Source organism: Bufo bufo, chromosome 1 (genome assembly GCF_905171765.1).
Source record: "Bufo bufo chromosome 1, aBufBuf1.1, whole genome shotgun sequence".
Taxonomy (NCBI): domain Eukaryota; kingdom Metazoa; phylum Chordata; class Amphibia; order Anura; family Bufonidae; genus Bufo; species Bufo bufo.
Window position 1 is genome coordinate 194,388,814 of NC_053389.1, and position 18,462 is coordinate 194,407,275.

Sequence of the window (18,462 nt, forward strand, 5' to 3'; positions counted from 1 at the left end):
TGCTGTATTTGTAGAGAAGGGATCCCTGTTCAGGTTCACATGACTTGTAGGAAGGGGGTATCACTTACCTGGCAGTTACTTCTATAGTGGAGAAATGCACTTGAAATTGTGCTTTATTTGAGCAGTACCATAACTTACAGTAATTACTTTTTTTTCTACAGAAACACAATTTGATGTGAAGATTTATTACCGTGGAACTCTGGTGAAGAACACCTTGGTAAAGAACACAAATGGCATACACCTCACTTCAAGAAAACAACCACAATCCGAGAGTTATTTAGAGGATGTGATACTGCCACCACCAACAGCAATACATGATCAGAAAGTAGCTGCTGAAATATATAAACTTCTAGAGAACCTGCAACTGGGCACAGTAGTGGAAGTGCGAGATGGGTCAATTTGTGCTAAGAGGTTAGGCAAGTGCAGGAGCTTCTGGACAATGACTGACACGCCAACCATACCTCAACCCAATCCTATAGACAAAATGGAGTATTGTGTTCTGTACAACTTTCAACAGTTTGTCAAAGGTATGACCTTGAATCTTTTTCTTAATTATAGCTCTAAGGTGGCCACATTTAGTAGAAGGAAGGTTGTGTTACTAAAACAGTTGGGGGACAACTGGTGAAAATTGACTTTCATTTGTTGAAAAAACAGGTACATGACTTGTTTTGCAGTAATGAGTAATCAGCATGATCACAGCTAATGAGTGATTTGTTAAAAGTCAGATTTAGGTTTCTTTGTGGAAGCTGATTTACAAACCGGATTCCAAAAAAGTTGGGACACTAAACAAATTGTGAATAAAAACTGAATGCAATGATGTGGAGATGGCAAATGTCAATAATTTATTTGTAATAGAACGTAGATGACAGATCAAACGTTTAATCCGAGTAAATGTATAATTTTAAAGGAAAAATACGTTGATTCCAATTTTCACAGTGTGAACAAATCCCCAAAAAGTTGGGACAAGTAGCAATAAGAGGCTGGAAAAAGTAAATTTGAGCATAACGAAGAGCTGGAAGACCAATTAACACTAATTAGGTCAATTGGCAACATGATTGGGTATAAAAAGAGCTTCTCAGAGTGGCAGTGTCTCTCAGAAGCCAAGATGGGTAGAGGATCACCAATTCCCACAATGTTGCGCAGAAAGATAGTGGAGCAATATCAGAAAGGTGTTACCCAGCGAAAAATTGCAAAGACTTTGCATCTATCATCATCAACTGTGCATAACATCATCCGTAGATTCAGAGAATCTGGAACAATCTCTGTGCGTAAGGGTCAAGGCCGTAAAACCATACTGGATGCCCGTGATCTCCGGGCCCTTAAACGACACTGCACCACAAACAGGAATGCTACTGTAAAGGAAATCACAGAATGGGCTCAGGAATACTTCCAGAAACCATTGTCAGTGAACACAATCCACCGTGCCATCCGCCGTTGCCAGCTGAAACTCTACAGTGCAAAGAAGAAGCCATTTCTAAGCAAGATCCACAAGCTCAGGCGTTTTCACTGGGCCAGGGATCATTTAAAATGGAGTGTGGCAAAATGGAAGACTGTTCTGTGGTCAGACGAGTCACGATTCGAAGTTCTTTTTGGAAATCTGGGACGCCATGTCATTCGGACCAAAGAGGACAAGGACAACCCAAGTTGTTATCAACGCTCAGTTCAGAAGCCTGCATCTCTGATGGCATGGGGTTGCATGAGTGCGTGTGGCATGGGCAGCTTGCATGTCTGGAAAGGCACCATCAATGCAGAAAAATATATTCAGGTTCTAGAACAACATATGCTCACATCCAGACGTCATCTTTTTCAGGGAAGACCCTGCATTTTTCAACAAGATAATGCCAGACCACATTCTGCATCAATCACAACATCATGGCTGCGTAGGAGAAGGATCCGGGTACAGATATGGCCAGTCTGCAGTCCAGATCTTTCACCTATAGAGAACATTTGGCGCATCATAAAGAGGAAGGTGCAACAAAGAAGGCCCAAGACGATTGAACAGTTAGAGGCCTGTATTAGACAAGAATGGGAGAGCATTCCTATTTCTAAACTTGAGAAACTGGTCTCCTCGGTCCCCAGACGTCTGTTGAGTGTTGTAAGAAGAAGGGGAGATGCCACACAGTGGTGAAAATGGCCTCTTCCCAACTTTTTGGGGATTTGTTGACACCATGAAATTCTGATTCAACATATTTTTCCCTTAAAATGGTACATTTTCTCAGTTTAAACTTTTGTTCCGTGATTTATGTTCTATTCTGAATAAAATATTAGAAGTTGGCACCTCCACATCATTGCATTCAGTTTTTATTCACGCTTTGTATAGTGTCCCAACTTTTTTGGAATCCGGTTTGTAGAAAAAGTAGACTACCTAGCATGGTCACCAGTAAAGTTTCCATGGAGGTTGTTAACCAGTATTCTTGGAGTCTTGACCATTCTGCTTAGCCATGAAACAACATCGAAGTAAAGCATCCTTGTCAACCTTGTAGGAGTTGTGATGGTAGTCATTGCTTATTGGCGATTTCTCTATATCTTGTGTAGAATTCTAAAATTGAAAGTATATTCCAAGATCTGAGTGGATATTAAAAAACATCTTAACCATGCAGGACATCAACAGATAAAAAAGTTTTACAATAGACTCACAGTCTTGAAATTGTTTTCAGCACTGCATCCTTCTGCCTCACCTGCTGCAGTACTCCAGGCAGTGATGTCAGTGTCAAATGCCCAGACAGCCAATCATGGCAGGGCCCTGTGGACACCACATCACAGACAGTGATGCCTCAATGGAAGTGACGTCACTACGTGCAGGACTAGTGGTGGAGGAGGCAATGTCTGTCTTTTTCTAACTGCAATTATATGTAACAGATTCCTATCTCTTGATGTCCTGAACTATAATGTGGGTTTTCCAAAATCCACTAAGACCTTTGAAAACCCCTTTATCCCATGGTTATCTCATGATTAATGCAAAAACGTGAAAATCAGACATCATATAGTACATGCCAATTTCTTTCTAACAAAGCTAGAATCGGCCCTGTACCTCACATGGATTCAGAGCTCTCCTCATTCATTTTAACAATTGCTTTGCTAGATTTATATCAAGCTAGCAGCTCAGGGGGCGAGTCTTTACTTCTGCAGGTCAGAAGGCGTGTCTTTTCTGCTGCAGCTCTCTGCCTATCACAGCTCAGAAGGAAGTTGAAGGATGAAATTGAGTATGTGTGTCCACCTTAGCAAAGTAAACAGAGAAACAAGAAAAAAACAGCAGGTGCTGCTATATATTTCATTGCTCACTGGCTATGCAAATTTTTTAATTATACACAATTACAAAAGTATTCAGATCCAGGTGCTGATTTGAAAACTGCTGAATATTTTTTGTGGGACAACCCTCTTTAAAGCCTGATTCAGATTTTTTTTTCTAATTATATGCTATCAGGAGTTCACCTGAAAAGCTTACGGACTCATTGAAGTAAATGGTACAATGTACGCATCCATATGGTTATTCACATACATCAGTGTTTGGTGAACGGCCATTTGAATTCAACTACTGTTTTTTTCCTTGCATGGGTATGTGGCATACTCCTCATTCAGCGGATCTTCTAAAAAGAAGTTCACAGAGGGAGGGCATTTTCAACCTTTATATACACTCACCTAAAGAATTATTAGGAACACCTGTTCTATTTCTCATGAATGCAATTATCTAGTCAACCAATCACATGGCAGTTGCTTCAATGCATGTAGGGTTGTGGTCCTGGTCAAGACAATCTCCTAAACTCCAAACTGAATGTCAGAATGGGAAAGAAAGGTGATTTAAGCAATTTTGAGCGTGGCATGGTTGTTGGTGCCAGACGGGCCGGTCTGAGTATTTCACAATCTGCTCAGTTACTGGGATTTTCACGCACAACCATTTCTAGAGTTTACAAAGAATGGTGTGAAAAGGGAAAAACATCCAGTATGCGGCAGTCCTGTTGGCGAAAATGCCTTGTTGATGCTAGAGGTCAGAGGAGAATGGGCCAACTGATTCAAGCTGATAGAAGAGCAACGTTGACTGAAATAACCACTCGTTACAACCGAGGTATGTAGCAAAGCATTTGTGAAGCCACAACACGCACAACCTTGAGGCGGATGGGCTACAACAGCAGAAGACCCCACCGGGTACCACTCATCTCCACTACAAATAGGAAAAATAGGCTACAATTTGCACGAGCTCACCAAAATTGGACTGTTGAAAACTGGAAAAATGCTTTCTTGAACATGACAATGAGTTCACTGTACTAAAATGGCCCCCACAGTCACCAGATCTCAACCCAATAGAGCATCTTTGGGATGTGGTGGAACGGGAGCTTTGTGCCCTGGATGTGCATCCCTCAAATCTCCATCAACTGCAAGATGCTATCCTATCAATATGGGCCAACATTTCTAAAGAATGCTATCAGCACCTTGTTGAATCAATGCCACGTAGAATTAAGGCAGTTCTGAAGGCAAAAGGGGGTCCAACACCGTATTAGTATGGTGTTTCTAATATTTCTTTAGGTGAGTGTATATGGCACTGTATAGCAAAAAGTTTTGTTTAGCAAAAAGTTGAACTGTTAAAGCTGTAGATCTCCTTTTGTTCTACTAAAGTTTTCTACACTCATTGTCTTCTCTCTAGAACTAATTGAATTTGCAGGACAAAAGAGGAAGGAATCACCTCTGTATTCCATTTGGATTTGCTTGGGAGAACTATGGCCAGATGATAGACCATGGAAAAAGAAGTTAATTATGGTGCAAGTAAGTTTCCTAACTGTGAAATGTACAAACCTGTCGGAATTTGATGTGCATGAGCTTCACGACTGATCTTAACTGTTACCTTTGTGGGGGTTAGCTCTTCTCTGGGGGTCATTCACACACGTCTTCACGGACACCAAGTTTTAAGGTCCAAACATTGCTTTTATTTGGCACCTCAGCAAAAACAAAACATAATACAAAACAAACACCTGCCCGGCTGGGCTCTAACTAAACATATAATAACCTGACTCACTTAAAGTATACCTCACAGTTCACGCACTGTTTCAGGTGTGGCTTTCTTAGCCAGTAGTCCAACTCACTTCCAGGCTGTAACAAAGTTAGTCCAGGCTATATCCCAGCCTCATGGTCCCTCAGCCTTGCCCAGCTGAAACCACATTCACAGAGCCTCGAGGGCTCAGTCCACAGGTAACACACTCCCCCCTTGCTGACACCCTGGGAGGTGCTTTATGCCAGCCTGAGTACCTCCAGCTGGTCTCACCTGTGGTGGAATAGGGGTGTGGATCACACTATCCACCGCTTCCTTGCCTCTAACCTGTGTGAGATCTGTCACTGTCTCACACCTTCCATTTAATTATCTTGTACTAATTTTGAGTTATGCTCTACTTTCTTCACAATTCATAACCAAAGTGAAAATAAACATTTTGCTGGTTCGCTGTTGTAATGGTACTCCAAAGACAGTCATGTAACCAAAAAGCTTACCTGGTAACTGTCATCTGAGATCCAACAATGCATTACTCACTAAGTGATGTCAGATGCTGCCAACCTCCCGCTGCTTTGATAGTGGATATAGCAGTTATACAGGAAGACTAGGATCTACAGTATGCCTCTCCTCTCCCTGAAGTATGTCAGGACCTCACCCACTGGTCTTCTACACATTGGCTGAGATCATGCTGTATAGCAGCCAGAGATTTGAATCTGGTCTTCATTTTAAGCTAAGAATCTAAACTTTAAAACTAAATCAGGATTATGGTGCACCAATTATAATTCAGCCCTGACTGTGTGTACTGTACAGGACCTTGAAGGAGCTCTTGTTCCTTCTAGCAGCCATATCTGGCTTTTATATGTAAGAACTTGCTTCATATTTATCTTCTTTATCTTATTTCTCCTTAATCTTCATTTGTTTTCTTATTTTGGGTGATATTTTGATGCTTCATAAACCAATTAGTACTTTTGGTCTCTAGTTCGAATGTCTTCAACTTAAAATGGTTAATACTGTAACATGAAGGATTTTTGTACTAAAATATGGCCTTTAAATGTTTATTAACTACCTCTCTTATTTTTTTAGATCACACCAAAGTCAATGCAAATTCTTCATGAGCTGAGCTATAACACGGGCGCCTCATCGCTACACAACAGTGATGTCAACCTGCAAATCTCTGACTCTCTGTCTCTGAGCAGTACAAGTGATCTGCTGACGTTTCTTAAAGAGTTTGAGGAAAAAATGGAGTGCTCTTAGAAAATTCACAAATCTAAAAATTGTTTGGAAGTGTAGAAATATATATACTATAAGGGAGATTTATCAAGACTGGCATTACCATGCATTAATCTTTAATCCCTCTACCAGGGTTCTTAGAATGCGCCCCACCACACTCAGTTCACCATGACGGCTGACGATCCTTCATTTGACTGCCCCTTGTTGCTCCAATTTCCCACCAATCCATAGTGTTTATATTTATAATGCATATAGCTCATTTCCATTCAATCCCTATCCCCTCCACACATATGCAGTCCTTTGCCAGCCTCATCTCACCTCTCATCTTTTTATTAGCCTAAAGTAGAGCTGGAAGGACATAAGTAAAACTGGATTTTGCAGGATTGGGCCATATATTGTTTGTAGCCACTGCAGCACAATTAGATTTTAAGGCCCAGTGTGCTGACAAAATGTTTACCATTTTTTGCAGCATTTTTTGGTGTACTTGAGGAAACCTGTGTATGGTATGTCAAAAAAAACATCAACTAAACATACACAAATAATGTTACATGTGGTACTTTGTGCATTATATTCTAAACGGGATGTTAGACAATTTCTTCTTTGTTTAAAGTTATTATTATGTAATTATGCCAATTTCTTTTTATGTGGAGGTGCCACGGTTGTAATGAACTTTAACATATAAACTGTAACCATTTGTTTTAATAATGATCAAACGAGTGCCCTTATTAACAGAGCCAGAATGTCCATAGTTAAAAAACAGAATACCCCATTAAACAATGCAACTCAGAGACTGCCTATGCACAATATAAAGCTCCAGTTAGTAAGTGCTCCCATTAATAGATTTTCTCAAAGTGTCTTAACAGGAACAGTGCCAGCCAGTAAGTGAAAACAATGATACCCACCTTTTTCTCCTTCTACAATCTCTGCTTTTATTCTGCTGGTCTCTATCAATAGTCATTTACACAGAGGTAATGTCTTAAAGGGAATCTAAGAGCAGTTTTGGGGCTCGTGTTCCGCCCATTCCATGCATTAGGGACCGCAAATTGCGGTCCCCAATGCACAGGCACCGACCACGTGGCTGACACAGATGGATGTAGACCCATTCAACTTAAATGGGTCTGTGATCCGTCCGCACCGCAAAAAAATAAAACAAGTGAATGGGTCCGCATCCGTGATGGGGTGCACAAACAGCCGCAATACAGGCACTAGCCAACAACGGTTGTGTGCATGAGCTCTTATGCTGCTAGGTTCTAACAGCTCCAGCACAGGCTAATAAGTCCCCATATTCATGAGCTCACGACTCTCTCCGCCCACCTGCCTCTGACAGTTTTTTTCCATATGAATCAGCAGCAGGTGGGTGGGGAAAGCCATGAGCTCATGAATATGATTCGCCGATAACCCAGCATTTTGCTAAGGCAATCTGTCACTGGTTTATGTTGCCCTTAGTTAGGACACCATAAAACTTGTGACAGCTTTCCTTTAACCAGGGGTGCGGTCAGTGCCCTGGCTAGAGTTTTCACCCTTTTAGTAGATGGATAGATGAGATGGCTAGAGGAGATGGATAGATAGATAGATAGATAGATAGATAGATAGATAGATAGATAGATAGATGAGATAGAAAGATAGATGAAATAGAAAGATTAGATAGATGATAGATAGATAGATAGATAGATAGATAGATAGATAGATAGATAGATAGATAGATAGATAGATGAGATAGATAGATGAGATAGACTGAGAGGGGCTGCACCAGTAGGCCCAGCACACTTATCTTCATTAACACTGGTTTTCTGGTATAAATAAAGACAGAAATCTACAGCACCTCCGAACTGCCGTAGATGTATGTTTAAGCATGTGGAGGGGATATCAGAAAACGCCAGTCTATGATAAATTCCAGACTATTGTGCATAAAAGTTCTGACTCCATACATGCAGAGTTCCAGTGAAATCTTAATTAGAGATGCGAGAATTTTTCATAAATTCGATTCGCCGGTTCGCCGAATTTAAAAAAAAAATAAAAAATTATATATATATATATATATATATATTTGCATCGAATCACGTTAAAAAACGGCTATTTCCTGGCTGCAGAGAGCCTTTATAGTGGTATAGAACACTGTGCCTTGCAGTAACACGCATAGGGAGTCTGCTTTGGTAGTGAAATAATACTGTGAGTCCATATGACATGCAGATGACAGGCGTCACTCTTAGAATCACTGCACACTCCACTTATTTGGGCAGTCACAGAGCCAAAACTGACCAAATAACTCAAGTATGAACTCAGCCTTACAGGTCAATGTTAGCGCCAAGAAGAAACCCACTCCTTTTACACCATCGTCAGCGAATTCCACATTATTTTTATGTAAAATTCCAAGAATTATGTTGGAGGCATGTAGTGTATACAAGCCATGTGCGACCCCTCTCAGCTCTGTCACGCTGTTCTGCACCTGGTTAGCCTGGGCGAACAAAGTCACACTAAAGGCTACACGACACTAAAGGCTTTTCAACATATAACATCGGTTCATACAGAACAAACTCTACAATCACCCATAAATTTTCCCCCAAAAATTATTTCCAACTTTTACACTACACTAAAGGCTTTTCAACATATAACATTGGTTAATACAGAACAAACTCTACAATCACCCATCAATTTTCCCCAAAAATGTTTTTCCCACTTTTACACTACACTAAAGGCTTTTCAACATATAACATCGGTTAATACAGAACAAACTCTACAATCACCCAACAATTTTCCCAAAACAATTATTTCCACTACACTAAAGGCTTTTCAATAGAGTTGAGCGGACACCTGGGTGTTCGGGTTCGACGGGCTCGGCTGAACTTCACAAAAAAGTTCGAGTTCGGGACCAGAACTTGACCCCGAACCCCATTGAAGTCAATGGGGACCTGAACTTTTGAGCACTAAAATGGCTGTAAAAATGTAATGGAAAGGGCTAGAGGGCTGCAAATGGCATCAAAATGTGGTTAAGAGCAGGGCAAGTGCTCTGAAAACAAATGTGGATAGGGAAATTACTTTAAATAATAATCTTGATCTAGGAGGATGAGGTCCATATGGAGTAGGAGGTTGAGGAGGCGGTGGATGTGGCGGTGTAGGTGGAAGCAGGAGGAGGAGGTAGCCTACACTGCTTTTTGGTTTTAATTATTTTTTTTATTAAAATTTTTTGTTTAAATTAGGGTACACCCCAAAACATTGGGAAATACACTGCTCAAAAAAATAAAGGGAACACTTAAACAACACAATGTAACTCCAAGTCAATCACACTTCTGTGAAATCAAACTGTCCACTTAGGAAGCAACACTGAGTGATAATCAATTTCACATGCAGTTGTGCAAATGGGATAGACAACAGGTGGAAATTATAGGCAATTAGCAAGACACCCCCAATAAAGGAGTGGTTCTGCAGGTGGTGACCACAGACGACTTCTCAGTTCCTATGCTTCCTGGCTGATGTTTTGGTCACTTTTGAATGCTGGCGGTGCTTTCACTCTAGTGGTAGCATGAGACGGAGTCTACAACCCCCACAAGTGGCTCAGGTAGTGCAGCTTATCCAGGATGGCACATCAATGCGAGCTGTGGCAAGAAGGTTTGCTGTGTCTGTCAGCGTAGTGTCCAGAGCATGGAGGAGCTACCAGGAGACAGGCCAGTACATCAGGAGATGTGGAAGAGGCCATAGGAGGGCAAAAACCCAGCAGCCGGACCGCTACCTCCGCCTTTGTGCAAGGAGGAACAGGAGGAGCACTGCCAGAGCCCTGCAAAATGACCTCCAGCAGGCCACAAATGTGCATGTGTCTGCTCAAACGGTCAGAAACAGACTCCATGAGGGTGATATGAGGGCCCGACGTCCACAGGTGGGGGTTGTGCTTACAGCCCAAAACCGTGCAGGACGTTTGCATTTGCCAGAGAACACCAAGATTGGCAAATTCGCCACTGGCGCCCTGTGTTCTTCACAGATGAAAGCAGGTTCACACTGAGCACATGTGACAGACGTGACAGAGTCTGGAGACGCCGTGGAGAACGTTCTGCTGCCTGCAACAAATCCTCCAGCATGAACGGTTTGGCATTGGGTCAGTAATGGTGTGGGGTGGCATTTCTTTGGAGGGCTGCACAGCCCTCCATGTGCTCGCCAGAGGTAGCCTGACTGCCATTAGGTACCGAGATGAGATCCTCAGACCCCTTGTGAGACCATATGCTGGTGCGGTTGGCCCTGGGTTCCTCCTAATGCAAGACAATGCTAGACCTCATGTGGCTGGAGTGTGTCAGCAGTTCCTGCAAGACGAAGGCATTGATGCTATGGACTGGCCCGCCCGTTCCCCAGACCTGAATCCAATTGAGCACATCTGGGACATCATGTCTCGCTCTATCCACCAACGTCACGTTGCACCACAGACCAGTCCTGTCCAGGAGTTGGCAGATGCTTTAGTCCAGGTCTGGGAGGAGATCCCTCAGGAGACCGTCCACCACCTTATCAGGAGCATGCACAGGCGTTGTAGGGAGGTCATACAGGCACGTGGAGGCCACACACACTACTGAGCCTCATTTTGACTTGTTTTAAAGACATTACATCAAAGTTGGATCAGCCTGTAGTGTGTTTTCCCACTTTAATTTTGAGTGTGACTCCAAATCCAGACCTCCATGGGTTGAAAAATTTGATTTCCATTTTTTTATTTTTGTGTGAATTTGTTGTCAGCACATTCAACTATGTAAAGAACAAAGTATTTCAGAAGAATATTTAATTAATTCTGATCTAGGATGTGTTATTTTTGTGTTCCCTTTATTTTTTTGAGCAGTGTATAACCTGTGATAACCCCCTCCAGTCGTGCTAAACACACGTTCAGACAATACACTGGCTGCAGGGCAGGCCAGCACCTCCAAAGCGTAAAGGGCAAGCTCAGGCCATGAGCCCAATTTGGAGACCCAGAAGTTGCAGGTGGCAGAACCATCAGTCAGTTCGTGTACGCGTGTGCAAACAGGCCCCACCATGTTGCACGTCCCCGTGATGTTCACAATTCAATTGGATATCTGCTCTCTATCAACTTTCGATGTTCTTTTCTGCTCCTACCATGTTGATCACGGTTAGCAGTGAATCAGGGTTCCACCCTGGAGAGGGAGCGTGAGAAAGAGACCACATCCAAGGGAGATGAAATTTAATTGTGATCGAGCGGAAATGTGGGAGAAGCTATTAAAACTGAAGAATTAAAGGAAAGGAGGGGGCGCGCGGCAATTAGCCACTCCTGACTCGGGGAGGTAGTGACGATAAATAACAATACAGGACTCTTAAGATGTCCTGTTATTTGAATGATTAATTAAAAATTACAGGGAATGTCACTGCAGTATTTTGTATTAGGAAACGTTAGACAGGAGAGGCCCTGCTGCCGCTTTGTTGACTCTAGCTAACTTCTGCCTGATCGCACGTCCCTGTGATGTCCACCATCCATTTGGATATCTTCTCTAACAACTTTCGATGTTCTTTTCTGAGCCTACCATGTTGTTTATGGTTAACGGCGAATCAGGGTTCCACGCCAGAGAGGGAGCGTGAGAAAGGGAGACCTCATCCAAGGGAGGTCAATGGCTGCAATGGGATGAAGCGGAAATGTGGGACAAATTATTAAAGCAGAAGGCTCGAAGGAAAGGGCCAATTAAAGACGAATTTTAGAAATTTAAGTCCCTGTCACCTATGCAGAGCAGGGGTTTCTATCCGGCAAAATTGGTAAAATGTCATCTGACAATGTTACAGACGATTTTTTTTAATTGATGTTCCTGTCACCTATGCAGAGGTGCCCCCATGACGTCCACCTTCCATTTGGATATCTTCTCTATCAACTTTCTATCTTCTTTTCTGAGCCTACCATGTTGATCACGGTTATCGGTGAATCAGGGTTCCACACCGGAGAGGGAGCGTGAGAAAGAGAGACCACATCCAAGGGAGATCAATGGATGAAATGTAATTGTGATCGAGCGGAAATGTGGGAGAAGCTGTTAAAACAGAAGAATTGAAGGAAAAGAGGGGGCGCGCGGCAATTAGCCACTCCCGACTCGGGGAGGTATTGACGATAAATAACAATACAGGACTCTTAAGATGCCCTGTTATTTGAATGATTAATTAAAAACTACAGGGAATGTCACTGCAGTATTTTGTATTAGGAAACGTTAGACAGGAGAGGCCCTGCTGCCGCTTTGTTGACTCTAGCTAACTTCTGCCTGATCGCACGTCCCTGTGATGTCCACCATCCATTTGGATATCTTCTCTATCAACTTTCAATGTTCTTTTCTGAGCCTACCATGTTGATCACGGTTAAGGGCGAATCAGGGTTCCACGCCGGAGAGGGAGCATGAGAAAGAGAGACCACATCCAAGGGAGGTTTAATTGTTTCAAATTAAATATGATAGAGCGGAAATGTAGGACAAACTATTGGAGCGCAAATGTGGGACAACTTGTTAAAGTTTAAGCATTGAATGAAAGGAGGTGGCGCGCATCAATTAAAGAAGAATTTCTGAAATTTAATTCCCTGTCACCTATGCAGAGCAGGGGTTTCTATCCGGAAAAATTTTGTAAAATGTCACCTGACAATGTAAGAGATGATTTTTTGAAATGTATGTTCCTGTCACCTATGCAGAGGTGCCCCCGTGACGTCCACCATCCATTTGGATATCTTCTCTATCAACTTTCGATGTTCTTTCTGAGCCTACCATGTTGATCACGGTTATCGGCGAATCAGGGTTCCACGCCAGAGAGGGAGCGTGAGAAAGGGAGACCTCATCCAAGGGAGGTCAATGGCTGCAATGGGATGAAGCGGAAATGTGGGACAAATTATTAAAGCAGAAGGCTCGAAGATAAGGGGCCAATTAAAGACGAATTTTAGAAATTTAAAGTCCCTGTCACCTATGCAGAGCAGGGGTTTCTATCCGGCAAAATTGGTAAAATGTCACCTGACAATGTTACAGACGATTTTTTTTTAATTTATGTTCCTGTCAGCTATGCAGAGGTGCCCCCGTGACGTCCACCTTCCATTTGGATAGCTTCTCTATCAACTTTCTATCTTCTTTTCTGAGCCTACCATGTTGATCACGGTTATCGGTGAATCAGGGTTCCACGCCAGAGAGGGAGCGTGAGAAAGAGAGACCACATCCAAGAGACCACATAGATGAAATTTATTTTTGATCGAGTGGAAATATGGGAAAAGTTATTAAAGCAGAAGGATCGAAGGAAAGGACCAATTAAAGACGAATTTTTGAAATTTAAGTCCCTGTCACCTATGCAGAGTAGGGGTTTTTCATCGCCAGAGTAGGGTTAATGTCACCCACCAATGGAACAGATTATTTTAAAAAATTTCAGTCCCTGTCACCTATGCAGAGCAGGGGTTTATTCACGTCAAAAATGGTAAAATGTCAACCCAAGAATGTAACAGAAAAATTAATGAAATTTATTAACCTGTCTACTAGGTAGAGCAGGGAAACAAAAAAGAGAGACCCCGGGTGACCCAAAGGGAAGGAGGACAGTGCCTACCCAATATAACCACAAAGGGCACCCGTGAGAGGTAACTCGGTACAAGCTCCGAGTACAATAGCGAAAAAAGAGAAATGGAGCTCAAAGTACCAAAGAATAAATATTTTATTGAGTTATATCAAAACATGATTAAAAATACATGCAGAAAATGCCATGGACAAGGTGGATGGGAGCAGGGAGAGGGAGAGAAAAGGCGCCACCCTGGGAGAACACACAGGTCACAAAATCAGTAATACATGTAATATGCAGGTCATAGGAAAGTATTTGGTACAATGACCAGCCCATAAACCAAATATAGCCAAAGAATGTGAGATGAGAAAAAGGTCAGCTGCGGACCAACCACGGCAATAATACATAGTATGCTGAAGCAGGAAGCTGTAAAGTAAAGAATGGTGGATAAACAACAACTAGAATAAAAGACCAGGTTTGGAGTTCCAACACCGACGTCAAAAAGCCGTGGAGGTAAATGCTGCGACCTAAGCTCACCTGAAATGGACCGTGTGTGGAAGACAACCCAGGATGTGTTCTCCCAGGGTGGCGCCTTTTCTCTCCCTCTCCCTGCTCCCATCCACCTTGTCCATGGCATTTTCTGCATGTATTTTTAGGTAGAGCAGGGGTCTATCACAGCCAAAAATTGTTTAATGTCACCCAAAAATGTAAAAGAAATATTTGTGAAATTTCTTAAGCTGTCAACTAGGTAGAGCAGAGGTATATCACAGCCAAAAATTGGTTAATTTCACCCAAAAATGTAACAGACAAATTAGTGATTTTTCTTTACCTGTCTACTAGGAATAGCAGTGGTATATCACACCCAAAAACTGGTGAATTTCACCCGAAAATGTAACAGACAAGTTAGTGAATTTTTTTAACTGTCTAGTAGGTATAGCAGGGGTATATCACACCCAAAAATTTGTGAATTTCACCCGAAAATGTAACAGACAAATTAGTGAACTTTTTAAACCTGACTACTAGGTATAGGCAGTGGTATATCACAGCCAAAAATTGGCGAATTTCACCCGAAAATGTAACAGACAAATTAGTGAAATGTTTATACCTGTCTACTAGGTAGAGCAGGGGTATATCACACACAAAAATTGGCGAATTTCACCCGAAAATGTGACAGACAAATTAGTGAAATGACATAAAATAAAATACGTACAAATTAAAAATAAAATACTTGATTTATGAGGTGGAGGTCCATATGGAGTAGGAGTTTGAGGAGGCGGTGGACGTAGCGGTGTAGGTGGAAGCAGCAGTGGAGGAGGACGAGATAGCCAACACTGGTTTAACTTAATTATTTTTTTTCATTAGGGTACACTCCAAAAGAGTGTGAAATATACAAAATACAAGAATGAGCAATTGCGCTGTAGTATAACAATGGCTGGTTAAGGCCAGTATACATGTCTATTCTGCACAAGGTACGGACAAGTCCTGTGGGATCCATGCCTGGTTCATTTAAAGAACGTGAACTTGTCTACATTGGCGGCTGCGCTTGTCTGTGATGACGCCCCTTGCCATGCTAAACACATGTTCAGATAATACACTGGCTGCAGGGCAGGCCAGCACCTCCAAGGCGTAAAAGGCAAGCTCAGGCCATGTGCCCAATTTGGAGACCCAGAAGTTGAAGGGGGCAGACCCGTCATTCAGTATGTGTAGGCGTGTGCACACATACTGCTTCACCATGTTGGTGAAATGCTGCCTCCTGCTAAGACGTTCCATATCAGCTGGTGGTGGTTGTTGTGGCGTGCTGACAAAGCTTTTCCACATTTCGGCCATGCTAACCCTGCCTTCTGAGGTGCTGGCGGTGCCCCAGCTGCATTGGAGACCTCTTCCTCTGCCTTCACCTTGTGCTTCCACTGTGCCCCTGCTGTCAGGTAGGAATGCTACCAGCAGTGCGTCTAACAGCGTGCGCTTGTACTCGCGCATCTTACGATCACGCTCCAGTGACGGAATTAAGGACGTTATGTTGTCCTTGTAACGGGGATCCAGCAGCGTGGTCACCCAGTAATCAGCACAAGTTAGAATGTGGGCAACTCGGCGGTCGTTGCGGAGACACTGCAGCATGTAATCGCTCATGTGTGCCAGGCTGCCCAGAGGCAATAAAAAGCTGTCCTCTGTGGGAGGTGTATTGTCTGTGTCCTCTGTATCTCCCCAGCCACGCACCAGTGATGGCCATGAGCTGGTTTGGGAGCCACCCTGCTGTGAACAAGGTTCCTCCTCCTCCATCTCCTCCTCCTCATCCTCCACCTCGTCATCCTCCAGAACTGTCCCTGGCTGCACAATTGTGTACCTGGAGTTTTGTGTTTGCAGGAACCCACCCTCGAAGCCACTTGTGAATGACTGGCCGCAAACCCTACAAAATGATCCCTCTTCTTCCTCCTCCTCCTCCTGTGCACATCCTCTTCCATCATCACCAGCAGCGTTTTTTCAAGGAGGCATAGAAGTGGGATAGTAACGCTGAGAATGGCGTTATCGGCACTGGCCATGTTGGTGAAGTACTCAAAACAGCACAACAAGGAACACAGGTCTCACATGGAGGCCCAGTCATTGGTGGCGAAGTGGTGCTGTTCCGCAGAGCAACTCACCCGTGCGTGCTGCAGCTGAAACTCCACTATCGCCTGCTGCTGCTCACACAGTCTGGCCAGCATGTGCAAGGTGGAGTTCCACCATGTGGGCACATCGCATATGAGGCGGTGAGTGGGAAGGCCGAATTACACTGCAGCGCTGACAGGCGAGCAGCAGCAGGGTGAGAACGCCGAAAGCGCGCACAGACGGCCCGAAATTTATGCAGCAGCTCTGACATATCGGGGTATTTTTTAAGGAAACTCTGCACCACCAAATTCAGCACATGCGCCAGGCAAGGGATGTGCGTCAAACCGGCTAGTCCCAGAGCTGCTACAAGATTTCGCCCATTATTGGACACCACCAGGCAGGGCTTGAGGCTCACTGGCACCAACCACTCATCGGTTTGCTGTTCAAGGCCCGTCCACAGCTCCTGCGCGGTGTGGGGTTTGTCCCCCAAACAGATAAGTTTTAAAACTGCCTGCTGTCGTTTACCTCTGGCTGTGCTGAAGTTGGTGGTGAAGGTGTTACACTGACCGGATGAGGAGGCGGTAGAGGATGAGGAAGCGGAGTAGGAGGAAGAAGCAACAGGAGGCAAACTTAAGCGCCCTGCAATCCTCGGTAGTGGAAGGACATGCGGCAAACTGCTATCCCAGTGTGCCGTTATGGAGATATAATGTCCCTGACCGTGCTTACTGGTCCACGTATCCGTAGTGAGGTGCACCTTGCCACAGATGGCGTTGCGCAGTGCACACCTGATTTTGTCCCCCACTTGGTTGTGCAGGGAAGGGATGGCTCGCCTGGAAAAGTAGTGGCGGATGGGCACGACGTACTGTGGGACAGTCACCGCCATAAGGCCTTTAAACTCTCCGTCTCCACCAGACGGAATGACAGCATTTCAAAGGCCAGTAATTTTTAAATGCTGGCATTCAGGGCCAGGGATCGCGGGTGGGTAGGGGGGTACTTCCTCTTCCGCTCCAGTGTTTGGGAGATGGAGAGCTGAACGCTTCCGTGGGACATTGTGGAGATGCTTGGTCACCCAGATGGGGGTGTTGCTGGCAGATCCTCTGTTTGCGGGGTGGCAGGTGGCACTGTCACTCCAGAGGTGGATGAAGTGGCCAAGACTGCAGCAGAAGAGGAAGCAGGAGGAGCCAGAGACCTTTCTTGGTTTTTGAGGTGTCTACTCCACTGCAGATCGTGCTCTGCACTTGTCTGAAGAACTGCCATTCCAGGGAACTCCTTGGAGCTGGCTTTGGTGTGCTCGGTCCCTTGCTGCGGTGGGCAGTAGCAGGCGTACTGTCTAGGGGATGGCCGCTCCGCTTTTGCACCCTGCTCCCTCTTCTGCTGTGCTGGTGGCTCTGTGCGACCACCGCCTTTTCCTCTGAACTACACAGGTCACTCGCATGACCTTGATTCCATGTGGGGTCGAGGACCTCATCGTCCTCCACATCATTTTCCACCCAGTCTTCACCCCTGCCCTCCTTGTTAGTCTGCACACTATCGAAAGCCCCAGCAGTTGGCACCTGTGTTTTGTCATCATCCGAGACGTGCTGCAATGGTCCACCCATGTACTCATCTTAAAACATAAGTGGTTGGGCATCGGTGCACTCAATCTCTTCCACTTCTGGGGCAGGGATAGGTGGATGGCCCTGGGAAACCCTGCTAACAGAGTCATCAAAAAGCAGAAGAGACTGCTGCATGACTTGGGGCTCAGACTGCTTGCTGATTTGCAAGGGGGTGAGGTGAAAGACTGATGGACATCGGCTGCAGATTCCAACTCTGATCTTTCAGCAGGACACTGGGTGGGAGACAATGTGAAGGAACTGGAGGCACTGTCAGCAACCCAATCTACTATCGCCTGTGCTTGTTCTGGCCTAACCATTCGTACAGCCGCATTAGTCCCAACCAAATACCGCTGCAGGTTCTGTCGCCTACTTGCGCCTGAGGAAGGGGTTTCACTTGTGCGTGTATCTGGCACAGATTGACCACGTCCTCTCCCTGCAACACGAGCTCCACCAGCAGCACCATGACCTGGGCCACGTCCCTTATTTGACACTCTCCTCATATTTCTCAAATTTAGGATCTTGCCCTAAATGGGTGTTTTATTAATAGCAGAATAGAACGACAGTATGTAAAGGGTGTATCTCACACGTACAGATCCAGAC

General features: G+C 44.3%; 1 protein-coding gene across 2 annotated transcripts in view; it reads left to right on the forward strand.

Annotated features, from left to right (window-relative positions):
• The window catches only part of IRF3 (interferon regulatory factor 3), a 35,163-nt gene extending 28,272 nt beyond the window's left edge, over positions 1–6,891 (forward strand). For both annotated transcript variants that reach the window (XM_040433944.1, XM_040433948.1), the window contains exons 8-10: positions 162–527; positions 4,640–4,758; positions 6,062–6,891. In XM_040433944.1, the coding sequence (XP_040289878.1) occupies positions 162–527; positions 4,640–4,758; positions 6,062–6,232 (656 nt within the window). In that variant the 3' untranslated portion in view covers positions 6,233–6,891. The remainder of the gene's footprint in view (positions 1–161; positions 528–4,639; positions 4,759–6,061) is intronic.
• The last annotated feature ends 11,571 nt before the right edge of the window (positions 6,892–18,462 follow it).